This window comes from Agelaius tricolor, unplaced genomic scaffold (assembly GCF_023055355.1).
Source record: "Agelaius tricolor isolate 1412-34295 unplaced genomic scaffold, bAgeTri1.0.p SCAF_3, whole genome shotgun sequence".
In the NCBI taxonomy this organism is placed as follows: Eukaryota; Metazoa; Chordata; class Aves; order Passeriformes; family Icteridae; genus Agelaius; species Agelaius tricolor.
The window spans coordinates 19,220,587-19,244,048 of record NW_027269263.1 but is presented as its reverse complement, the minus strand read 5'-3'; the positions used below and the strand labels follow the sequence as shown (position 1 = coordinate 19,244,048).

Genomic DNA, 23,462 nt, shown 5'->3' with positions numbered 1-23,462 from the left:
TTGACCTCCTCACCTCCTCCAGGGCAGAGGATTTAACAAGATGAACTCTCTTAGGTGCTTTGCAGAGGAGAGGCAGATCCAACAGAGCAAATCCCAGATTCCAGATTACAAAGTGGATTTTTATAAAGAGAATATACCTTGTGGTGCATATATCCCCTCTAAATGCCCACCACCCTCCTCGTGCTCTCCTGGCAGCAAATCCTTGTACAATCCCAGTGCCTGTCCTCCCATAGCTCCATCTCCTGGCTACACTTCCTCCCAGATCCCTGTCCACATCCTACTTATTCTGAAGGCATCCCTCCCCCAAACCATTCCCAGCTCTTTCCCTGGAGTATCCCTCTTCCTAGTTTTCCGCCATGCCCTTAATTTTTGTCCCATCTGACACTTGACCTCTCTCTTCCCAAGTGTCCTTGACCCACCTTCCCAGAAACTCACTTTCTGTCTCCTCTTCCCAGGAAGCAATTTTGCCTTCTCTCCCTTCCTGATAATGTATTCCCACCTATAAATTATGCTTGGCACACTCCTAAAAGGAGCAGATGAAGAAGCCAACACGCCTATGAGACTTGTGTGGTGCCAAGAGACAAAGTCCCCCCTGCCTCCTGTACAGACAGACATTCTTCTAAAGCCTCATGGTTGGGACAGGCACTGCAGGTGCAGGGAGGGGGGCTGGAGCAACAAGAAGGTATTGAGAGCATCCCTGACAAGGTGACATGCTGAGCTGGTCTGGGTATTCTGGTCACAGCAGCATGCAAAATCCCATTATGGCTTTACTATGGTGAGTTTAATACACTGAGCCTTCATCGTGCCAGCTGCCCCTGCCAGGCATCTCTGGAATTCACAGCAACAAGTTTGCAATCTCTCAGCAATTCCTGTCTCATAGGAGCAGCCTGTCTGCCCTGAGGAGGGAAAATACACAACAGCTCCCAAGCCTGCCTAGAGGACAGAGGCTTTCCTCTTCTCCTTTTTCCCTTATAGCAACAGTCCCCTGGATTTGCAGAGGGTTCCCAGTGCCCCATGGATTCACCTGCAGTTCTGGCTGCTCAGGCCAACAAGCCTGGCTCTGAAGGGTGTGAGATAAATGTCACCATGGGGCAAGACAAACATGACCTTTCCTTGAAAAAAAATACAAACCAGACCAAAACACAAGGGTATTTCTGTGTGTGATTGCAAAGGACTATGCAGAGCTGCACGTGGTGCAGGGATATTTGGTGCAGGGGAACACAGGAGGGCAAACACTTGGGGAGATGTAAGGACTCCTACCTAACAGCAGGAGTAGAGCTGGATGACGAAAGCAGTGCATGGAAATTATACAGATTCTCACCATTTTGTCCTAAGCATCCTAAAAATTAATAATTTCCTTAAAGCTCCAGCACCTGGAGTCAAGATAATGAAAAGATAATTTCAATTCTCAGACCAAATATGAAAAGGAATGAGGGAAGCCAGATTCTTTCTCTTCTCCAGACAAACAAATACTCCCAAAATATGACTAGGCAACATTGAAATAAAATCTTGGGATTTTTTTAACAGTTCAGTTTTATGTTTGTGGGAATTGATGATACTTTGACTATCTTGGGAAAGATGATGGTCAAATGGTAAATGGGTATAATGAAGTACTGTAGTGGAAAAGAAATGTGTTCATATGTGCATGTGTTTATAGAATGTTTTGGTTTGAAAGAGACCTTTAAAAATCATCTAATCCATTCCCTGCTGCTGTGGGCAGAGACATCTTCCATTAGACCACGTTGCTGAAAGCCCCTCCAGCCTGGCCTTGAGCAATCCTGGTGATGGGGCATCCCCAGCTTCTCTGGGCAGCCTGTTCCAGTCTCTCACCACCCGCATCACAAGAAGTTTCTTCCTTACGTCCAGTCTAAATCTGCCCTCTTTCAGTTTAAATCTGCCACCTGGAAAGAGCCCTCTGGATGGCATTCCTTCCCATGGTGTGTCAGATGCACCACTCAGCTCAGTGTCACCCACACCTGCTGAGGCTGTACTCAATGCCACTCTCTCTGACATTAATGAAGATATGAATTCATGTGGGTCCCAGGACAGGGAAACCACTCAGTACTGGCTATGGCTGGTTGACTGCTGGTGGTCCACAGCCCCCAGTGTGCTGCCTACCATGACCTGAATTCTACCTGCATTAGGGTAGAGGCACCACTGCAGGGGCACCAAGCTGTGAGGGGTGAAGCTGTGGACGCCTGGGCTTTAGGGCCAGCTGGCATTCCCAGGAACCTGGCAGATGTGCATTTCTCCCCCACAGCACATGGCTCTGAGCTGCCTGCTCCCCTCTGTCCCTTTCTGCTGTCTCCCTTGAAGTCTCTCTAGCTTTTCTCTGTGCAAAGCACACTTTCTTCTGCTGAATGCCCTCTGGAGAGGGGACCAAGCAGGCCATTAGCTCCTGGATATTGAAATCACAGCTCCAGGTGCAACAGCTGAGGAAAGTGGAAGGATGCAGCAAGGAAAACAGTTTTACACAAGAGAGACCCTGTGCTCTATGATAATGACTTCAGACTTGCCAACCCTCCCTTTTTTCCCCTCCCTTCTCTTTCCTGCCCTGTTACCATGCAGTTTATTCTGGGTCTATTATTGGCTCCCACTTTTGGGGCTTTTTTCTCCATCCTACCTATATTCACTCAAGGCCAAGCACAATACCACAAGAAGAAGGGGATATCTCTGATGAAAACTCTGAGGATCTTCTCCCTCCCAGGCACAAAAAATTCACAGCATCCTTTCCATGCAGAAAGTGAAAATGTGCAGAACTGTCTCTGTCCCTCTCCCTCCACTGAGGGTTGGAATTTGGGGTGTTTTTCTCAGTCAGAAGGCAGCAGGCAACAGGCAAATCACTGTTATCTGTGTGTCTTCCTTTTCAGGGAGGGTTGAGTGTCTTTTTCATTTAGGTAATAACAGGCTTTTGGCAGCACCTCCAATGCAAACCCAAGCTGCAGGTGAGCAGCAGGAGCAGAAGAGTTTGGCTGAGGTTTAACAGTTCACATTCCACTGGATAATAGGGGGTTTTCCCAGAGCTCTGCCAAGGCAGGCTCAGTCTGTCCAGGGAGCAGGAGGGCAGGAGAGGCAGCATCAGGAAAAACAGGGATTTGTTAAGGCAAGTTTATGGAGAGGGATGAGCAAAGCCCAGAAGGTGGAAGGTACCTTGGGAAAGAGAAGCCAGATGCAGAAGCGAGGTGAAAGAATTTGAACAGACAGGAGATAAAGGAAGAAAATGGAGGATTCTGGAAAGCAGCATAATTTTTGACAAAGTTGAGAACAGTCAAAATTTCTGATGATGAGAGAAAGACCCCAGAGTAGTATTTTTTGAGGAAACAAAATACTAGCTCTCTGCACACTTTATGCCATTTTGGGGGAAGGGTCAATTACAAGCTCTGAGAAATTCCTGACTGTTATGTGAGTTTTCGCACAATTGCAGGGGTTTATATTTCTCTCCCTTTTATTTTCTCTCCCATGTTGCAATAGAAGATAAATGAGAGAGCACACACACAAAAAAAAACTCCCAACAAACAAAAAAGCAAACAACCAAATCCAACAAAACCAAAAGCAAACACCCAGGCTCAAACTCAGCCATGTGTTGTTTGTTAATATATTCAGACTATTTCAAGGTGTCTCTCCCTTGAAAACAAGTCAATTTTAAAACCTCAGTTTTTCCATCTCCCCAAAAAAGGGTTGAATAAAGTTTTCCATGTTCACAATGCACATGTGCCTCCCATGTGCTGCTGGATGGTGATACCATTGTGAGCTTTTGCCCCACTGGGAGGTCTGTGACCCCCAAAGGAGGCTCTGACTTACCTGTGAATGTGATCCCAATCAGATGGGGCTTCACTGTCACTCAGAAGCTTGCTGACTAGCAATAAATATTCATAGAACTGATTAGATGTTAATTGCACAAATCACCACCTCTTCAGCCAACTCCAGGAACCTTGCTGCCACCCACCACAGTTAAAGAGGCAGCAGAAAATGTCTCTTCTCCAGGTTCCTTAAGGTTAATCTGGTAGCTCAGATGGAGGTGAAATGAGTCACCCTGCCATGTTCCTTAACACAGCCACAGCAGGGCTTCCCTGGTTCTGCCCCAGCTGTGCTCCTGCTAGTGCAGCCCCCAGGTCCCTCAGAGACATCTCTGCAGCTGTCCTGCCCCCCTCTCCCCACACACTGCTTGCTGTCCAAGCCCACAGGGATTGCCCTTCCCTGCTCCTCTTTTATCCCTGTTCTTCCCATCCAGACAGTTTTGCCAGGTCCCTTCAGCAAGGTACAGGAGCAGAGCATGCTGTGCTGGCAGGACAGGCCCTGCACAGCCTGTGCCTTTGAGGGCCCATATGTGATGGCCACCTTGCACCATCCCCACTGTGTCCCTGAGGTGTTGGGCTGGCACCTCTAGTGACACGAGTGTCCCCACGGCAGAGGACAGCTGTCAGACACGAGGTGTCCCCCCGTGGGGTGGCACTGCATCTGTGGCAGGGGGTGCAGGCTGCTCAGAGGGTGTTTGTACCTTGCATCCTCCTGGCATTTGTGCTGCCCCTGCTCTGGAGCTGAGGTGGAAGCCCTGTTCTTGTCACTGCCAGCCCTTCCTCGGTGACAACCCACAGAGACCCAGACTCCTGCACCCTCCCTGAGTCATTCCTTGCACCCCTTTGCCCCGCCATGCACAGCCTCCTTGAACTTGGCCCACCAGCCTCCAGCAGCAAGCTGCTGTCTGTACACAGGCTCACACACATGGGAAGGTGATAACCTGGGACAGGCAACATTCATCTTCATTGCAGAGAGGCAGCAGGATTGGAAATGGCATGGCAAGATGAGACTGCTGCATGCCCCTGTCACAGGCACTTAGAGCAGAGACACTGCAGATGTGACAGCAGTGACACTCCAAGAAATCCTGGCCAGGTCTCAACCCCTGTCTGCCTGGGCTTCCTCCAGCCCTCCAAATGGGCCCTCTGCCAGGCTGGAGGCAGAACTGATCCAGAGCGAGGTGCAGCAGAGAGGCCATGGTGCCTTTAAGAGCCATCCTGCTCTCTACCTTTGTGCTCTGGCCTTTCTGTGTGAAATGCACACTCAAAACAAAAAAAAAAAAAATTAAGAAGGAAGAAGTACCTCAGTACCCCTGCCTCAGTGGGTCCCCCACCCTCAGGCACTGAGTTGCTTTCTAACCACCAAACATAAGTGGTGGGAGACAGGAGAAACTGCTCCTGTTGGGCTCACAAATCTGACTGCACCATTCCAACCAGCTCCAATCAGTGGGGCTGTGCTTCTTTCCATACAAAAGACTGGCTCCTATCCCTCTGAGGCCATTGCAATAGCATTTCCAATCCTATGGATTTATGGTATGAGCTGACAGAACTGCTGTCCCCTCTTGGTGTGAATCCCTGCACTGCTGTGGAGGGGTGAGGCACAAGTGCTCACACAGAGGGAGTTAAAAGGCTGGCAGTCCTGGTACATATAACCCTGTTTAGCTGACAGAAAACAGCTCCTTGATTTTCCTGTTGTGCTGAAGGCTGTGTGATGCACAGCTGAGCAGTTTCAGGCCTGACAGGAATAGCGACTCTAATGGGTGCTCTCACCTTGCCACTGAACACCATCCTGACCAACTTGGATTCAGTCTTGCCTCTATTTGCTCCTGAGCCCCCATCACCAAGAGCATTCAGCCCCTGGCAAAGGACACGTTCAGCTAATGTCCTTTGATCACTCTCACTCCATAATTCAGCCCAATGTGCCTCCATTTGTACTGTCCTACCCCTCCACCTCACAGAGATTTTCTCTACCTAAGCTGTACTGCAGGAGGTTGCTAGCTCTCCTCACAGCTGCTCCATCTCCATCAGTGCAAACAATTTCTAGAATGCCTTTTAAAAATGTATTAGCCTTCCAAAAAAGGAGCTAATAAACAGGGGATAGGAGGACAGGAAAGAGTGGGGAAGAGGCAGAATGCAGCAATGTGGTCTATTCCATACATCTGCACTATTCTCCTCCCAGCCCTTTTATGAAAATAGATGGACATTTATTATGAAAAAGAATGGCTGGGTGTGTGCAGGAATCCTTAGGCAGGCAGGGAATAAGTGTCAGTCCTCTGCATGTATGTCTGTGTGAGCCACACGTGCTGGCTGTGGGGAAGAGAAATACCTCTACCATGCAGATAGCAATCTGTCAGATTGAGCACCTGAGGGGCTCTGGGTGTGTGTGCCTGTGTGTCTGTACCTGTGTGAGCTGCTGCAGCTGCCCTCAGCACACAGAATGTGTGATGGTGGTCAGCAACACGTCCCCTGGTGATGCCATTCGAGTTGCACAAGTCATTCCTCCCATAAATGTCTAAGGGCTCCAAGAGAGTCTGTCAAAGCACACAGACATGAGTGGGGGGGGTCAGTTTTAGAGACCTGTCCTCAGACACGCAGGCCAACACCAGACACATGAGTACTCAGCAGGCATGAGGTCAGGCCACACTCAGAGAGAGCACGTGTTGCATTGCCGGTGGGCAACACCACGTGCCACTGTGTTCATGGCACTGAGGAGGCCAGGGCATCACATAGCAAGGAGTTTAGAAATGCATTTTCTCCACTGGAGCCAAGGAAAGGCAATGGAAACCCAAATTTACTGTCTGTCTCCCTGCCTCAGTTTCTAGGAGAAACAAAACATGGTCCAACCCTTCCTGACTCTTGTGGTTAGCTTGACAGATGGAAGTTACACAATTGCCTGTCTCTGTGCATTGTTTTGCTTCTCTCAAGTTGTACTTCCCACCCTGTAACCCCTGGGAGTAATTTTTCTCTGCAGTATGGGTATCCAGGGGAAGAAGGGAAGAGAAAGGACATATGAAGCCTGAAGAGAATTAGAAGGGCTGGGGATGAGGAGGAATGGGGAAGAGCTTGGATAGACCCTGCCGCCACAGGAATGATCCAGGTAAACTGTAGGGAAGGCTTAGCCTGGATTCCCACACCAAACACCAGATAATTGTGGGTAGAATAAAGAATCCAGACTTCATTTTGATGGCTTTTGTCACACAGAGTATAAGCCTGAGAAGCACTAGAACAGACATTTCTCACTCCAATCCTGGGCTCTGGGGCATCTCTCACCAACCAAATGCATATTTGTAGTTCCCTTACATATATGGGAGATGTGGGCCAAGATAAGGGGCCATATTCTGCTTTCTCTTCCACCTCTGGACATGAGCCTGCCTCTGCACTGAACCCAAAGCAGGAGTGACTGTGTGTGTGCAAGCACGTGTGCTCCAGAGCAGTGGGCAGCAAACTCACTCTGCATCACATCAGCAACAAAGAGATTCAGTGCAGGAGACATTTGCAGGCATGAGCAGAAGAAAACCTTCACGCTCCTTCTCCAGGGTGAGCGCGTGCTTCAGCTCTGAGATACGCTCCCTGCCTCTTGAAATTAATTCAGCATTCCTGAGGCTTGGGCAAAAAGAGCTGGAATGAATAATAGGGCTCTGCTGGCCTTGCTGCAGATTACCTGGTAGATACAGCCCTCTGCAGGAAGGAAAAAGCCAAGAGACTGCAGCAGTGCTCAGGCTGCTCTGCTGGGCACAGGAATGTGATACTCTTATCTCACATCCTCTGACTTTATCATGAAAATGACCACGTTACCCTCAGTTTTGGACTTGTTTTAAGCACTTTTATTTCTCTCTTTACACAAGAGACAAAACCCATTGTATGAAGATGGGAATGAATGCCTCTATGTGTGTGTGCTGGTGGGGAGGTAGGTGTATGTACCTCCATTTTTTCATGCCATCTGACTGCAAAACTTTCAGATACAAAACCCAGGCCTCTGAGCTGCTCAAGGAACCAACCTTTGTCAGGGAGCCATCAGCCAGGAGGAGAGCTAGAGTTTGGGTTTCTTCCCTAAGGAAATCTGTGGTGGTCCCTGAGTCTCAAAAAAGAGAGACAAAACACCCAGAGCTGCTTTCCTGGTCCCACAGCATCTCTATGCTCAGTTAGCCCTTATGTTGAATAGGGATTCAATTATCTTTAACTTTTTAACATTTATGGCACAGTTACAGAGCAGGGACTTCCCAGGATTACAGCCCTCACTACAGGCTTTAGGAAGGGGGAGAGAGGGATTTCTTCTGAACTGAGGGCTTCTTATCTCACCTTGACCTCTGGTTTCACAGCGAGTTTCTAAATATCAGTGGTCTCCACCCCACAATCTTTACACATCTGTTCATGGAAGAGAAACCACTGGGGCCTTTCTGCTCTGCAACTGACTGGGAGATGCTCAGCTCCAAGAGAATCTACACGGTCCCTCACATAAAAATACCCTGGCCTGGTGTGACAACAGGAGGGGCTGGAGACACTGTGCAGACATTCCTTTTTCCTCTCAGATCCTGTCCCACATGTCTGGGGCTACATGGGAGAACCCTAAGGCCAATTGTTGTTGAGCCTTTATGTTCAGACATGGGCAACCCCCTGCCCACAGCTCTGAGAGTCCTCAGCAGATTGCAGCCTGCGCCTCTGCCTTCAGTTTGGAAGGGGAAGAGGCAAAGAGGGCAAGCTGTCCTGTCAGTCATCTGCCTGCCAAGTGGGAGGCAGATGGAACCAAAGCTCCCAAATTTCTTCACTGGAAGAGCCCAGTGTGAGAGGGAAGCTGTCCAATAACCTCCACCTTTCTGATGCCGTGACCAGGTCATGGTTCAGTTTTTGCTGGCAATCTTTTTCTTACGGGCAGAGACCAGATCATAGAAAGGATCCTGTGTGATGCTGGTCCTGGAAATTAGAAGAAATGGGAGCAAAAGTAAGAGATTTAATGATGGAGAGCAGCACAGACAACCTAACTGAACTTGCACAGAGACACCACTTATCAAAATGTAGGACTGGAGATCTGCAGACTTACAGCAGAGAATTTAGCTGTGGCTAGAGATTCTCCAGAAGGGACCTCAAAACTCTTTAAAGTCAAGGAATACCATAGCTGTTGTACTGCAAACATTTCTTTCCACCCCCCTTTTCAAGCTCTGATAAAAGATAACCAAATAAACTTTGTGACCACTTGATCCTAGGGCTGAAAAAAGGCAACTCAAGCCTCAAGCTCTCCTCACCGTATTGCCTCAATCCACTCATCACGCTCTGCTGGAGTGGCTGCTGAGATCTTGTAGGACTGATGCTTGCCTTCAACCACCTTCCCATCCCCATCTGTTTTGCAGGCTTTGATCTTCTGCCCTTTGCAGTTGGGAATGAAGAGTTCAAAGCAGTTCTGATGGAAAGCAAACAAAGTGGAGCAGTAGGATTAGACAGGGGACCAAGAAGACTGCTGCCTTCAACCATGGGTAACAGGCTCAGAGAGCTTTCAATGGGCAGGAGTCTCCAAAATTCAACAGACTTTATCTTCCCCCATCCCAAAAATTTCCCTATGAGTTAGATGACCTTCCTTCTTAGGTAAACACACCCCTCCTCTGAGCAACTGGACACTAAACCAGGCTTTATGGAGAGATGGGGCATCAACACTTATCAAAACACACCTTCTAGGATCTGTCACTCCACTCCACTCCACTCATGAAAATCCCTCCCCCTCTTAAGTAGATGCAACATCCTCTTTTCTGCCTGCCACCACGCAGATAGAAGGCACTTTTCCCAGAGCCATGACACATTGAAAAGTGGGTATCCACAAAAGACACAGAAGAAATGAGTCACTTCCTGGGCAAGTTCCCTAACACCAACAGTTCTGTTTGGTCTACATGTGCTGTAACTCATTATGGAGAATCCTGAGGAGAGAAATTAAACCCACATCTCCTGGTGCAAAATAAGTAGGGAGTCAGCTGTATGCATTCATCTCTGCCCCCCTACACACACATACACACATGAAAACATACAATACAGTCAGCCAAAGCACAGTTCTCTACTCACACCAAAAACATAAATTAAAAACACAGCCGTGTCTAGATGGGGGCACAAGGCAGTTTGCAATGGCACCTTCCCTCTGAGAAGCAAGTAGAACATGAGCAATTTGTGTAGGGTAGGAGTAATCTGTGTGCATCTTCTCTTCCCTCCAACCATCTGATAGCCTGTGTTGGCAGAGTGCCAGCCAGTGGACACTTACTGGCTTTTTGGGATCATCCACCTTCCGGACTGATAGATTCTCCAAGGGGATGATGCCCAGAGGCTCTTTGTCCTGAAGGCAAGGAAACATGAATTAACACCCAACATACTCCCCAAATGTATGCCACTGTTCAGAATCTCTCTGATTTCCCCTGTGTGGGCCTTTGTGGAGGTGACAAGGGCAGAATAATGCCATAGGAGACCCCTTCCATTGACACAACGGGAAGTTTAGTCAAGAGGAGACCACAGCTGCAGTGTCCAGCCTCTCTCCTCCTCCACAGGAGAGAGTGGAGGTGTGAGATCAGTCTGGGAGCACAGGGTAAAAGGGGGAGACTTGCCTCCTACCCTCTGCTCCTCCCTGGCCCCTCAGAGGCTCATAACCACCCAGCCATGAGTTAAGCCCTTACCGTGGTATATTCAAAGTAATACAGGCAGTTATCAGTCAGAATGAACCAGCGGCGTTTCCAGGTTTTCACACGTCCTCCTAAAGGCAGTGAGGTTCAGGAGCCATTAGTCACACATTTTTCTGTCCGTCCCCCAAGCTCCTGACATGCACACAGTCACACCCTCCCAGCTCTCCCTGTAGCTGAGCCCCAAGGAGACACCATGGCACCACTGACGTGATGCTGTGTGATAGACACTCACACGCAGAGCCAATTTTGCTCTGATGGGTCTGGGAATGGGGAGGGCTATGTTTCTGAGTCCCTTTTTGAGCAGACAGAGGCTGCAGGAGCTTGGACGAGGGAGCAGGCAGCTGGTTTCAACAGCAGGTGTCAGCCTCAGCCCACCGCAGCAGACAGGAGCGAAGGACAGCAGAGAAGAGATGACGGTAGGCTCCCGGGGCAGATTTGTGGTGGGAGGCAGGCAAATGGGGAGTCAGAGGAGCTAGGAGAGTCCCCCCCCTTACCTAGTTTCAGCAGCCAGCCTTCACGGTTAGGGTTGAAGAAAGTGTGGGTGAGGTCGTTGCCATCATCCTCTGGTATGGAGAACGGCTCGTTCTTTATGCTCTCAAACAGATTCTGCCACAGAGCATGTGTGGGGAAGGACAGAGAGAGAAAGGCTGATTTCTGATAAAGCTTGTACACGCTATCCTAGGTCCATCAGGTCCACCACTCTGTTTTTACAAGGCAAGCTGGGTGAAGGGCAGGAGAGCACACGATGAGCACTGGGGGTAAAACAGTCCCCAGTCTGCACCTCACAGGGTCTCCAGGGGGGGGTCACCAGCTCTTTTCTGCATCTTGTGCCATAAAAAGAGTCTCAGTTTGGAAAACCACAGCCATGAAATGGTGCTCCCGTAGCAAGACAGGCTGCAGTGAGCAAACCCAGCATGTCACAAGTGCTGCTGTGGGTAGTATGAAGGCACTAGGATGGGACTCAGCAAGGCAGAGGTGCAGCCCCATTTAGAATCTGGGTTGGTGGTGCCAAATGCTGCCGGGAGACCAGCACATAGACCTACATGGCCACAAGGAGGCACATTTCACAGAGCCAAAGCTTTGGCACCGAGGGGCACAAAGGGTGACATTCATACAGCAGCGACAGGGAGGCAGGTTACTGCTTTCAAAGGATACTGAAATGTTGTTCACATCATTATATCTGCCACCATTTACTACACAAATCCCAACCCAAGGGGGAAAAAAAGAGACTACAGGCTCCTGCACCTTCCCTAAATTGCCTGAAAGAAATAACACTCTGGAGTAAGATCTAAAGCCTCTACCCTGAGGGGCTGCTGCTCAGCAAAGCCCAGGTGTGGGATGTAGGCGGCCCCTTTGACACAAGACAGAAGTTTTTCTGCTCAGGCTCCTTGGGTGAAGGCAGACACATCCAAGCAGGCTGCCCACCTCTACCTTGCCTCACAGGGCAGGTCCCATGCCTGCTGAGCCTTCAGGAAAATGCCAGCTGTAGCTTTGCTAATGGATGCATTTCCTGTCTCTGCACCTTTGCTTCTCAGTGGACCCAGGGGATGAGAGAATGGGAATTCCTCTTACCTTTAGAAGCTCTTCTGGCAGGTCCCCTCCATTGTCAATGCCTCTGTTGATGGACACAAACCTTTCAAAGTGGGGTTTGTCTTTCACATTGGGGTTGTGCAGGCTGGTGTTAAGCATGATGATAGAGAAGGAGAGTACATAACAGGTATCTAGCAATGAGAAAGAAAATCAGCATGAGTGGAAATTGTCTTAGAGGGCAGATCAATCCACACCACAGGTAGCTTGGATTTTAGGCACTGAAGAAGAGAGTCATCCTCTCATTTGTAGGAGAAGAAGGGTTCCCTCTGCTAGGAGAAAGAGGGACACAGTTGATATCCTATGAGGGAGGTGATTCCATGCCCTTAGGATAATGGGGAATGTTGGGCAGATGCAGTCTAATAACAGCTCTGCCAGCAGGAAAGTTTCTGCAGACCTACATCTGTCAGTGCTATCCCTGCTGGGATGAGGTAACACCTCATGTGAGGCTGGGAGCCCTTCTCAGTCTGGTGCCCATCAGGAGGGTCTGGAGCACGGTAGCAAAAGGAGGATTGAAGATGCTCAGTTTATTGAAAATCTTCACAAGAACTGAGCTGCCTCCTTTAGCTTAAGGAGAAACACACTTCCTAGTGATGCTGCCTGTGCTTTGTGAATGGAAAAGGAAGGCTCCTCTCCCTGGCAAACAGCCTAGCTCAGCTGTACAGGCCTTCGTCCCCTAACTACCTGTGGACTGGAACACTCCTGGGTTGCACTTGCAGTACCAGTTGGCAAAGGCCTCCATCATCCTGTCAATCTTCTGTGCTTCCCCAGGCAGTCGGAAGCTCCAGAGGAACTGTCTGTCAGGAGCAGAGTGTCACAGCACCAGTCAGATAGGGTCCAAGGGACAGGGATGCCTCCCCTCAACCCGCGCCACACCACAAAGATAAGAGAAGTCACCCCATCACACTGGGGAGACAACACAGGGCATGGAGCAGGAGCTCTGCTCCTCTCTGGAAATTGCCTGGATACATCGCTGTCCAACACCCTGAATGCAGGAAGGAGAACTAAGGCTCCCAGAAATCACGGCTCTGCTCCCCTAATGAGAGCCCTGCAAGGCAGCAGAGGCCTCAGGAGAAAGAGCCTTGCCAGGAGGCAGCCTTAATAAAACAAGTGCCCTAAAATAGAGTCACTTTGTTACTGATGTAACGGGCACTGAGGACAGATGTTTCCTGCTGCCAGAAATAACCTTTTTCATCCCCCAGACACTGAAACCACAGTGACCCACTCTTCTGCACATGGGCAACCGAATCAAGGGGCAATGAAAGTGTTTCCCACCCCCCTGAGAAACTGTTGACACCTCACAGAGTAACAGCCCTGGAGCCAACACACACAGCAGGGCCTTGTGAAGCTCCCACTCCAGCCCAAGAGGGCTTCCTGACCTTCCTGCGTGGTGAGAGCCAGTGGCTGAGCAGGTTCCAGCACTGTCCCCTGCACGCTCACTCACCTCAGCGCCTGCACCAGGTTGAGGTTGGCAAATTGGTGACATGCCACAAAGGCCTGCAGGATCTGAATGTTTCTGGGGTTCCTGGGAGAGGATAGAGGGAAAAGGTCAGAAGAGAGCTTTGACCCTGCTCTGCCTGGATGTCCCTTGGTGTGACAACATGCACCTAGCTCCATCCCAGTCTCACTTCCCCTCTGACCAAGAAGAAGTCAAGGTGCACGCTCCATTCTGGGATGACTGATCCCATTACAGGCAGGAGAAAAGGTAGCCCATACGGACAGCCTTAGTCACATTCTAAAGACCCTCCCAGGGGTGTCCAGCCCACCCAACCCACTGTGGTTGGAGATATGCTCAGTCTTGGCACCTGGATGAGGTCTGCCATAGGTCATCCAAAATGGTAGCTCAGAGGGGCCAGGCAGGACAGGGCATCCAAGAGGTCTCCTCATCCTGGGTTGCTCACCTCCCACTCAGGTAATCCCCAATGGCTGTCTTGTTCAGGCCTTCACCCTTGTGGAGGAATCTGGCAATCTCCTGCGGGTCTAAGGACAATACCTGGTGCTCTGTCAGGTACTGGATCCCCTGGGAAGGAGAAGCAAGATGGGGAAGTAAAGCAGCTCTATGGTCTATTGAGAAAACAGGATCCCAACACTCTGGTATCAGCCTTTCTTAGCTTTAGTGTACTTGCTCCTCTCTTACTCCCCACTCCCTTCATAGGAAACCACAGCCATGTTCTCATCTTCATTCAATCCCTCTTCATCCACTATGGGTTGTCAGTCCCATTTTCATTTCATCCCTAGATTTGGCTAAATGTTTCATTGCAATGGAATCTCAAACAAAATAGGGCAATGTAGATTTAAAGTCCAAAAAGGAAAAGTCAAAATAATAAATTTTAATATTTTCAATCAAAATGTCTTCGTGTTCCCTTCCTAAATGTCTTTTTTTCCCCCTAAATTAACTTAACTTAAAAGAAAAATTGTTTATTTTAAAGAAGAAGGCATAATAAAAAAAAATGTACTCAGACAAAAATATGGGCTTGAAACAACTTGAGAGAATTTTTTATTAGATTTTTCTTCTATGCCACAGAACAGAGAAGTTTGCAATCTTTTCAGCTTCATCCCTCCCAGACAATAAGGATGGAATATGCCTTTTAAGGAATACAGAGGTTGTGAGTTGGGTTGTACAAAGAGTCAATATCCTATTTTAGAGAGAATTTCATGACTTTTAAAGACAGAGAAAAAGTTGAGGCTTTTTTCAAAAGATTCTTTACAATATCTCACAATGCTGCAGTTCTCTAGACCACACTGCAATTCTCATTGCAATATACAATAAAAGAATGAAAATTGTTTTAGATCCATCAACATGTTCTACTTCAAGAGAATAATTTCACTTTCTTTTGCAATATATATGAAACTATTTTTAAAATGCCCCAAAGAAAAAGCAGTTTAAAACAAAGAAATCAAAATTTTTGTGAGATTTTTTTCCACTCTATTTTCCTTTCTTTTTCCCCAGACAGATTTTCAGTAAGATCAATTTAATTTTGAAAAACATTGCAGTGATGATGGGACCCCATTTTCCAGAAGAAAATGTTTCTCCCCAAAGCTGTTTATCAACTGGATTCCTAATGCTTACCTCCTCCAGCCTCAGGACCTTTCCATGGGATCTTGGAGAGAGGAACTCATTTATAAGTATCAGCATTGCATGGATGGAGTGTAACCTTAGAAAGGAGGGGCAAAGAAATTTCCTTGCATTGCAGCACCTCCCACTCTATGGCATGTAGCAAGAGGGAGGCGATAATCAGAGATCTGCATTATACAGACACAGAGGCTGTAACATTTTGACCAGTCTGATTGGCACTGAGCTCAGAAAGCTAAACTGGGGCTAGAGTTAGTTTAGGCATTCCTGCACAGCATGGTAGAGAGAGATGCCTCAGGGGCTGCAAACCAAGGTCAGGCAGAGAGGCAAAACAAAACCAACTCTCACACAGGCTCTAAGTGCTGACATAGCTGCTCTGAGACAACTCCACTGGCTGAGGGATGTCCAGGGGACTGGCAAGCACTCCAGCTGGGCTGTGCACCCTGGGGAAGGCACCTTGGCGCTCTCAGCAGGGCACAGAGGAGGCATGAAGAGCTGTCACACAGAGCAGCAGCCACTCAAGATGTTGGCTGTGGTGGTGAGCTGATGATCAGCTATTGTTTGATCACAGCTTGTAGTTTTCCTCGAAGAGCTCAAAAAATGCTCCACTAATGAGAAGGAAGGAAGAGGGAACTTTCTTACATCTTCTCTAGTTAATCATGATAGTTTTAGAGCTTTCTGCAGAGGGCTGAAGGCTATGGAGCCTTGACACCAGTCAAGAGCTCCAGAGCTCCAGAAAGTGGAAGAGCTATGTTCACTCCTGAACAGCTGGTCAGAGCTCCAGAAAATGGAAAAGCTATGTTCACTCCACAATTCAACCAAAACTGTTTCCAAAATGACAGAGGCATTCTGTCCTCTCCTGTTCTGAACGAGCCCAGGAACCTGACACACTCTCAAAACTTCTCACCTTCTTAGTTCATCCTCCTTTATCACATTATAGCAAGCTCCTAGCCTCTGACAGCCAGAAGGGCTGTGCTGAAGGAAGGCCAGCTCTCATGGCATGCTGGCAGTGTCACAGCATCCTCCCTTTACTTCTCTTAGGTTTGGGTTGAATTGCATGATGTGGCCTCTAAGCCCAAGGTGGGGGGAGGCAACACAGCTTGATCATATCAGAAGACCTCAGTCAGGGGCAGGGTGGATGGAGGCTGCTCCCAACAGGAGCCTCAGTGAGGCAGGAACCCATCCCCACAGTCCCCTGCCACAGTTCCTTTGACATCAGTGGCTGCAACTGGAACAGCAGCCAGCAGAGGCTCTTCCTCCCAGCTTTACCCTCACAGGTGAAAGGAACAAATCCTACCTTTTCAGGATCCATGTTGAATTTCTTCCGGCCCAGGGACAGAATTTTATCCCTCTGTGACAGCTTGCTGTGAACACAAAAAAGAAGGAAAAGTCAAACTTAGAATAAAGGACCATGTCATTTCACTCACAAGGTGAGATATCACATGGACAGGTGTCTGACTATCCAGGAATAATGAGAAATCTGAGAATAGAAGGGCCTCATTTCCCTGCCCATTTCCCTGACGTTGTTGTGAACCAAATCCAATCAGTGTTTCTGTTTTTTCAACTTATAAAGAGAGACTTTGTAAGCAAAGGAATACTCATTCCACTCACCTGATCTGCTCTCCAGGATTACTGTCTGCCACTTCCTTCTCCTCTCCACGTTGGAAACACTCAATCTCTGCAAACACCTGAGCAATCTCCTCCTTCAGCTTCTGCAAAAGCAATATCAGGAAGATGAAGGCAATGGAGGGGAAAACAGCAGACACAGCCTAAGGAAGTGTAAGAGTATGTCTAACTTCTTCCCTCAGTCACAGGAAAAGGACAGGTCAGGTGGTCATGACCAGCCAAGGATGCCTACGAAATGGGCATTCCTGCTCTGGAATGACCCTGCTGGATTCCAGATGAAAGCAACTGGAAAGAGAGGCAGAAGGATGTTCTCATGCCTATTGCCAATCAGGACTGGAAAAATCAAGCTTAATCAGTGTGGCAAGTGTCAGAGAATTCGCCCCACTGTCAATTCCAGTTCCTCAAACAATGTCAGATGCAAGAATCCTTCCATTGTGCCCAGTCCTTTTGAGCTTTTACTTTGCATAGCCCTGCTACACATCCAGGAAAGGAGAAGTGGAACTGGCAACTGTGCAATCAATATGAACCTAAAGTGGCTGTATTGTGAAACACAGAATTTTTAATGTACCTGTCATTTAAATACCATTGAGCAGACAATCCTGTTCAGTGGAGAAAAAAGAGAGAAGGAGTAAAGGTAAAGTAATTACTGCCAGATTTTAAAAAATCAATTGTGGAATTTACTTTCCTTTAGGCCCATGACAGACCATGGCTGCCTTGACTGGATATTCTGTGTTACCATGGAAATGAAAGTGTCTATATCTCCTTGTTTCCATCCTGCAGTTATGTTCTACCTCAAAGCCAAAGTGCACCACAGCTCTCTTCTAGGAATCACCCAAATTCTTCCCCATACCAACCAGAACAGGCAAGGGAAGAAAGGATCTGTCATAAAATAACCTTTCTCATCAAGGAAGGAGGATGTGGATCGAGCACATAATCAGATAGAGAAACTGAATTTCTGCAATATTCCATAACTTAAAAGAGCTTCTGGGTTTCAGTTTTGCTCTGGCCACCTTCTGTTGTGCTTCATTGGTCCCCAGAGCTGTGAGTGATCCTTACTAAGTTTTAGGTGTTGCACAAATGTAACAGAACCATGATCTCAGCTCATTACTTTCAAATTATTATCAATTTTGTTATTTTATTCACTGCTGTCTTTTGGCAGTGTTACTGGCAAGCCAAGACCCATCCTCTTTTCTCTTCCCCCCTCTCCTTCCCCCAGATATGCCCCCAAGTCTTTGTCCTTAAGGGTACTGATAGATACATTGTGAAAAAAAAATCCCCTGGGGAAAATGTCTCTTGTTCTATGGCACTCTTTTCACCCAAACTCACTCTGCTCCACTGGCCATTGTGTATTCCATTGCTTAATGGCTATGGGTTTTAAAGCATGGGTTTGTGCAGTCTAGCAACCTTTCTCTGTCCATAGTGGGCAAAAAAAAAGTAGTATTCCTGTTCAAGTATCCTGCTCTTATAGTGCCCATTGCCTGTTGTGAAAACTGAAGAGAAACAAACACACACAAGCAAATCCCAGGCACGTACATTCATATTCTGTTCTGCAGAGGGGGATGAGAGACCATTCTGGTTTGCAGCAGAGAGAGGAGGTCTGGAAGCCTAAGAAGTAACATGTAGTTTGGCTTAATCCTTTACTCCATTCCAGGAAATACTGCAGCTATTCCCTAGGCATCTGGACAGCTTCATGTTGTGGAAAAAAATCAGTCCAAGTCCAATGATTCAGTGCTATAAGCTCTCTCAAACGGGAAACCACATTTCATGGTGGAGGCAGAACGGAATAGAAAGGGCACAGCACCATGCAGGGCTGTGATGCAGTCTTAGAGACTGATTTTGAATCTGTTACTTTCAGACATTTTAGGAGCTGCTGGAGAAATGGTTGAGTCTGCTAAAAAAAAAGAAGGAAAACAAGTCCCAGCCACAGACACTTGTGTGGAAGGTCCTGCCACGAGACCTCTTTGGAGACAGGATCCTTCATGGAGGACTTGCTAGAGGTCCACAAAGCAAACAAAAGTTTGATAAACACAGGGGGATGCTGCAGGTAACTAGGACTGATATGCCATTAGCAGGTAATCAGTAATTAAAAAGAATCATAAATGCTGAGCCAGATGCCTGCCAGTACGACTTAGTGAAGACATTTCTTTACTCCTACATATACAATCCCAGCTCAAGATTGCTCAAGCATCCCATTGGGGCAGCTGATGATTCATGCAGCAGAGAGTACCACAGGCTGGATGTACCCTGGTGGCAAACAGGCCAGGGCAGCCTGAAGTTTAAAACTGAAGCTGGATCGTGACTGAGAAAATGTCTCTTTTGCAAGAACACTTCTGCATGGCCTGGACTGTTAAGCAAAGATGCTCCATGGTGAAGATACATTTCAGAAGGCTAGGCAGGCTCAAGGGACAGGATGGTCCTTACCGCAATGTCATCCAAAAGCTCCTGCTTGTGCTTCCTGATTGTCTCTATTTCAGCCTCTTCAGCCCCAGTCAAGCCAGTTGATTCTGAAAGAAAAAAAGATTCCTGTGAAAACTCTACTGGGGCCAACATATCATGGAAAAAGCTGCCCCATCCTCTCAGCACTTACCTTCTTCTAGGGTCATTCCACAGCAATTCTGATTTCTGTGCTCCCTGCTGTTGCAACCACTGCACCTCACCTTTGCCTTGCAAATGGTTCTCTCCAGAGTGTGCAGTACAGACCATAACCCCTCTCCTTGCAGCCAGAGGCTCTGCACAGCCCTCTCAGCTGACCCTGCAGGCACCCACTGCCTATTCAGCCAATTCTGCTCGCCCTGAGCACGGTGAAGAGGTCTCACTAAATGCTCTCTGGTGGTTATGTCAGTCATCTTTAGGTACTGAAAATCTACAACCTAAAAACTTCATCTACATCCAAACCTCCCAAGGAAACCACTGGCTTCATGAGTTGATCTGCCACACCTAGAGTCAGAAATTGCTTAAGAGAGAAAATCAAGGTTTTTCAAGTATGAGGGCAGGATCTAGGGGATGAAAGCCTTGCTGAAAAAGGAATGTCTTTGAGTGGCTGCTGTTCTGTGAACAGTTTTCTGTGAACAGAAAATGCAGAAATATGAGTAGGCTTCCTTGTAATGTACAGGAATTTAAACAAATAGCAGCAAAACCAAGGCAACCACAATATGATTCACAAAAGACTTAAAAAATGGGGTGACAGTACTGCTGCTAAATATAATCCAGGTGAACCACAGCCTCTTCTGTGAGTAGAATAAGAAGGCTGTAGCCCTAGAGGGGAGACAAAGCAGAAAATGAGGCCCCAGGAAAAAAGCAGAGCTTGCAGAAGGCTGAGAGCACTGGAGATCACTGGTGAACTTGCAGACAAGGTCCTTGCTGCACCTAAGCACAGCAAGATAAAGCGTCCCCAGGAAGCCAGGTCAAGTCACTGGATGCCCTGTTCCACTGTTTCATAAAACAAAATCCCCTGGGCCTCCTGTCTTCCCAGAAAAAGGGGAAGTAGCACCAGTTGCATTGGAAATTCTCTTAGTGTGGATCTCACATGCAAAACAACTGCTATAAATGTGAGTGGAAGAAAAAAAGGGAAGGAAGCAGCCGTGACAGACAGAAGGAAAAGCAACAAGAGCAATCATCTTAGTATGCTTCTTTCCTGTCATGGCCACAACAGCTCAGAAAGACTCTCCTTCCCCAATCCTAATCTCTCCCTTATCCTCCTGGCTGGTTGGGTTTCCATGTGCTAAGTATGTTCCTGTTACTTTTCTCAGACTTCAGCCTCTTTCCTGCCACTCTTTCTGATGGTTTCAAGCATTGCATTCCCTGCAGAGAGGCTGCTGAGTCTGTGGGGGTAAAGCACAGGATAAGGAGCCAGCATGAAGCCAGGCTGGGAAGGACCCACGTGCCCTCCCAGCCCCGCAAGCAGCCCTTGTGAAGAGCAACAATATTGATGAAGCCAGTCAAGAGGGAAGGAAAAAGGCATCCAAAAGCTTGCAACAGCCAATCTGTAGGTGAGGGGAAAACCAAAGCAGGCAGGAAGGTTAGCAAACAACAAACAAACAAATGAGAAGAAACCACAAAGAAAATCAACCAAAAACATGCAGTGGGTCTGGTGGGTTGCTGACTTCCCTTTAAATGTCAGCCCTATGCCTCTGAGCAGTGCCCAGGCTCTTCAGCTTAATTTCTGTATCCTGCAGTTGTGGTGTCTGCAGGAGATCAGGCCAACCTCTCCATCTCTCCAGCTGTATCTCTCTCACTCCTGTCAGGGCTTGTAATCATGGAATCACTGGGGTGACTCCTTGACAAATTACAACAAAGACTTTTTGCCCTGTATTTCTTTCCACAAAAGCACCATCGGAGGACAACCCTGAAGAACCTTACCTTCCCCGCCCCATCAGCAAACTCTGTGGTGTGGCTGGTTGCTTTGCTTCAGTTGTTCTGTGTCTACTAAAGCATCTCAAAGAGTCATGAGGCTCCCAGGGGATGCCATCTCACCCACATGACCCCCAACAAGGCTGTAATTAATGCAGGCCCCCTTCCTCCTGAACATCTGAAAACCCCAACTCCCACCTGCTGAGTTTGTCAGAATGAGAAAAGTGTGGGAAGGACTGTGTGTGTGGGGAGGACAGGGGAAAAAAAGGAGTCATAGAGAAGGGGAAGGAATCAAGGGGTAAAAACGTAGGAAAGGGTGACAGTTTGGAAAAAATGGATGGATCAAACTTTTAGGGCAACTTAGACTGAGCTGCAGAGACGGTCTTTGTCAGGTTTCAGATGGTCTTTGTCAGCTTAAGTCCTTGGTTGCTTTAGAAAATGGTCCATGCCTTGTCAAAGTCCTCAGTACCACCTCAGTTCTACTTCCCTCTAGGACTAGATCAGCACACAGATGAAGCATAGCCCTGGTCAGGGTTCTCTGCACAGGGGGAAATTTCACCCTGATGAAGAACACACCACAAAAACACACGTGGGTTTCAGAAGGATGCTGTCAGCCCAACCAACACTGAAGTTTTCCAATTCAGACACACAAAAAATGGTTAGTATCCTCTCCAGAGAGAACATTAGGTTGTTGTTTGGAATTTATTTTCAGAGATCAAATGTTGAAAGGAAAGTGCATCAGCATCACATTTGTGGGTCTTACACCTGCTCCTGAGGTTGTTTCCCCACTCTCAGGGCAGACCCACATAGAAAGACCTGTCAGTTCTTCACAAACTGACCAGGACTGTATTTTCAGTGCTGTCACTCAGGACACAAACTTCAATTCCAGTTGTGTGGTTTATGCCTTCAGCCTCCCCATCCAGGGGGCAGCTCAGAGTTGCCCAAACATCTGGGTACTTGTGTGGCGAGCAGAGAGTTCTGTGTTTGCTGGTTTCATTTCCCACTGCAAAAAGCTGTGCTGAACCACCCAGGTGTTCAGTGGCTTTCAGTTCCAGGGAAAATTATAGGAATAGGGAGATGGCTTTTGAAGCACAGAGGTAAGTGGGAAATGACCACCCAGGAGGGCTGGAAGGATGAACTGCAGGAGCAGCAGGGGAAGGTTAAGAAGAACGATTGTATCTGTGTCACCGCTGCAGACCCATGTTACACACTGGTGGTATGAGAGCAAAGGTTCATCAGGCTCATTTGCAAGGCACTGGAGGGCTTTGAGTATCGCTGCTAAAGGGGTTTGGGCACCTCCACCCATGGCAGCACAAAAGCAGAGCAGCCCAATAGGCAGCTTCTGCTTGAAGGAAGCTCCCTGGTAGAAAAATTTCACCTGAAATTCGTTTTCTTTTTTGATATGGCTGCTGTGTAATCTCCAGTACAGACCACCACCTCCACAGATAGGTACCAGTCTAGTAGCAGAGAGATGACAAAGCCTTCCACTCCATTCCCTCCAGCCATGTGCATCTCCCTCCTGCAGCACTCCACAGTTCTCTGCCAGCTCGTGTGAGAAGAAATTCAATATAAATCCCAACAGATTTAATTTGCACATTTCAGCTATGGGGAGAAATCTGAGAAGAATAATTTATATTGTCTACTGGTCCCCTTATCTCACGTGACAACTTACACCCATCCTTCAGGATAGCTTTCCGTGACTTTTGACTACACATCCCAGCACAGGACACCATAACACCAGTCTGCTCTCCTTTGTGTCATACATCCAGCTCAAGGGCTTGGCACACCAGCTCTGTGGCCTCACTCAGACAGTCCTGAGAGGGTTCTGAAGGAAGCTGGAAGACGAGACACACTGCAGGGAGAACAGCCTCCCCAAGGCATCAAGCCTTACTTGCAAACAACTGTGCACCTAACAGGACCATCACGTCTCCAGGTACCAGTGGCCCCAGAGAAAGGTGTACAGGCACCTCTGACCTTCAGGACAATCATGCCACAACTGAGCAATTCCAAATGCATTCAGTACTCTAAAGCTCACTGGAAAATGTTTCTGGTGGCAGCCTTGGCTCCCAAGGGAGTTCAAGCATCAAACAAACCCACTTTCTCACCCAGCTGTGGAATGACAGGATGGGACTGAGCAAAAACATCAGTCAGAGCCAGCACATCTTTCCAGGCATTGCCTGTCTCCAGGCTCTGCCCCTACCCAGAACTGAGCAAACCCCCACGATGCCTGACTAGGATTGCATTCTGCTATTGCAGTGTGTATACTTTCTTGAAAGTACACTTGCTCCAATGTGTAACTTTCAAGACATAATTAATACAGTAACACATACCAGTTAGGAGACCCCCAGTTTCTGTCAAAGGCACACCCCAAAATAAATAGCA

The 23,462-nt window shown here is 47.9% G+C and overlaps 1 protein-coding gene across 3 annotated transcripts in view; it reads right to left on the bottom strand.

Moving 5' to 3' along the window:
* Nucleotides 1–7,595: 7,595 nt before the first annotated feature.
* Nucleotides 7,596–23,462, bottom strand: part of CYTH4 (cytohesin 4) — a 38,628-nt gene continuing 22,761 nt past the window's right edge. For 2 of the 3 annotated variants that reach the window (XM_071422803.1, XM_071422804.1), the window contains exons 2-13: nucleotides 19,152–19,234; nucleotides 16,716–16,816; nucleotides 16,402–16,468; nucleotides 13,933–14,051; nucleotides 13,476–13,556; nucleotides 12,716–12,828; nucleotides 12,017–12,165; nucleotides 10,939–11,050; nucleotides 10,439–10,515; nucleotides 10,033–10,104; nucleotides 9,035–9,189; nucleotides 7,596–8,705 (exon numbers count right to left, since the gene is read on the bottom strand). In XM_071422803.1, coding sequence (XP_071278904.1) covers nucleotides 8,633–8,705; nucleotides 9,035–9,189; nucleotides 10,033–10,104; nucleotides 10,439–10,515; nucleotides 10,939–11,050; nucleotides 12,017–12,165; nucleotides 12,716–12,828; nucleotides 13,476–13,556; nucleotides 13,933–14,051; nucleotides 16,402–16,468; nucleotides 16,716–16,816; nucleotides 19,152–19,234 — 1,202 coding nt within the window. In that variant the 3' untranslated portion in view covers nucleotides 7,596–8,632. Of the gene's footprint in view, nucleotides 8,706–9,034; nucleotides 9,190–10,032; nucleotides 10,105–10,438; nucleotides 10,516–10,938; nucleotides 11,051–12,016; nucleotides 12,166–12,715; nucleotides 12,829–13,475; nucleotides 13,557–13,932; nucleotides 14,052–16,401; nucleotides 16,469–16,715; nucleotides 16,817–19,151; nucleotides 19,235–19,317; nucleotides 21,870–23,462 lie in introns of those variants that run through there. The other variant, XM_071422802.1, reaches the window with a different exon arrangement.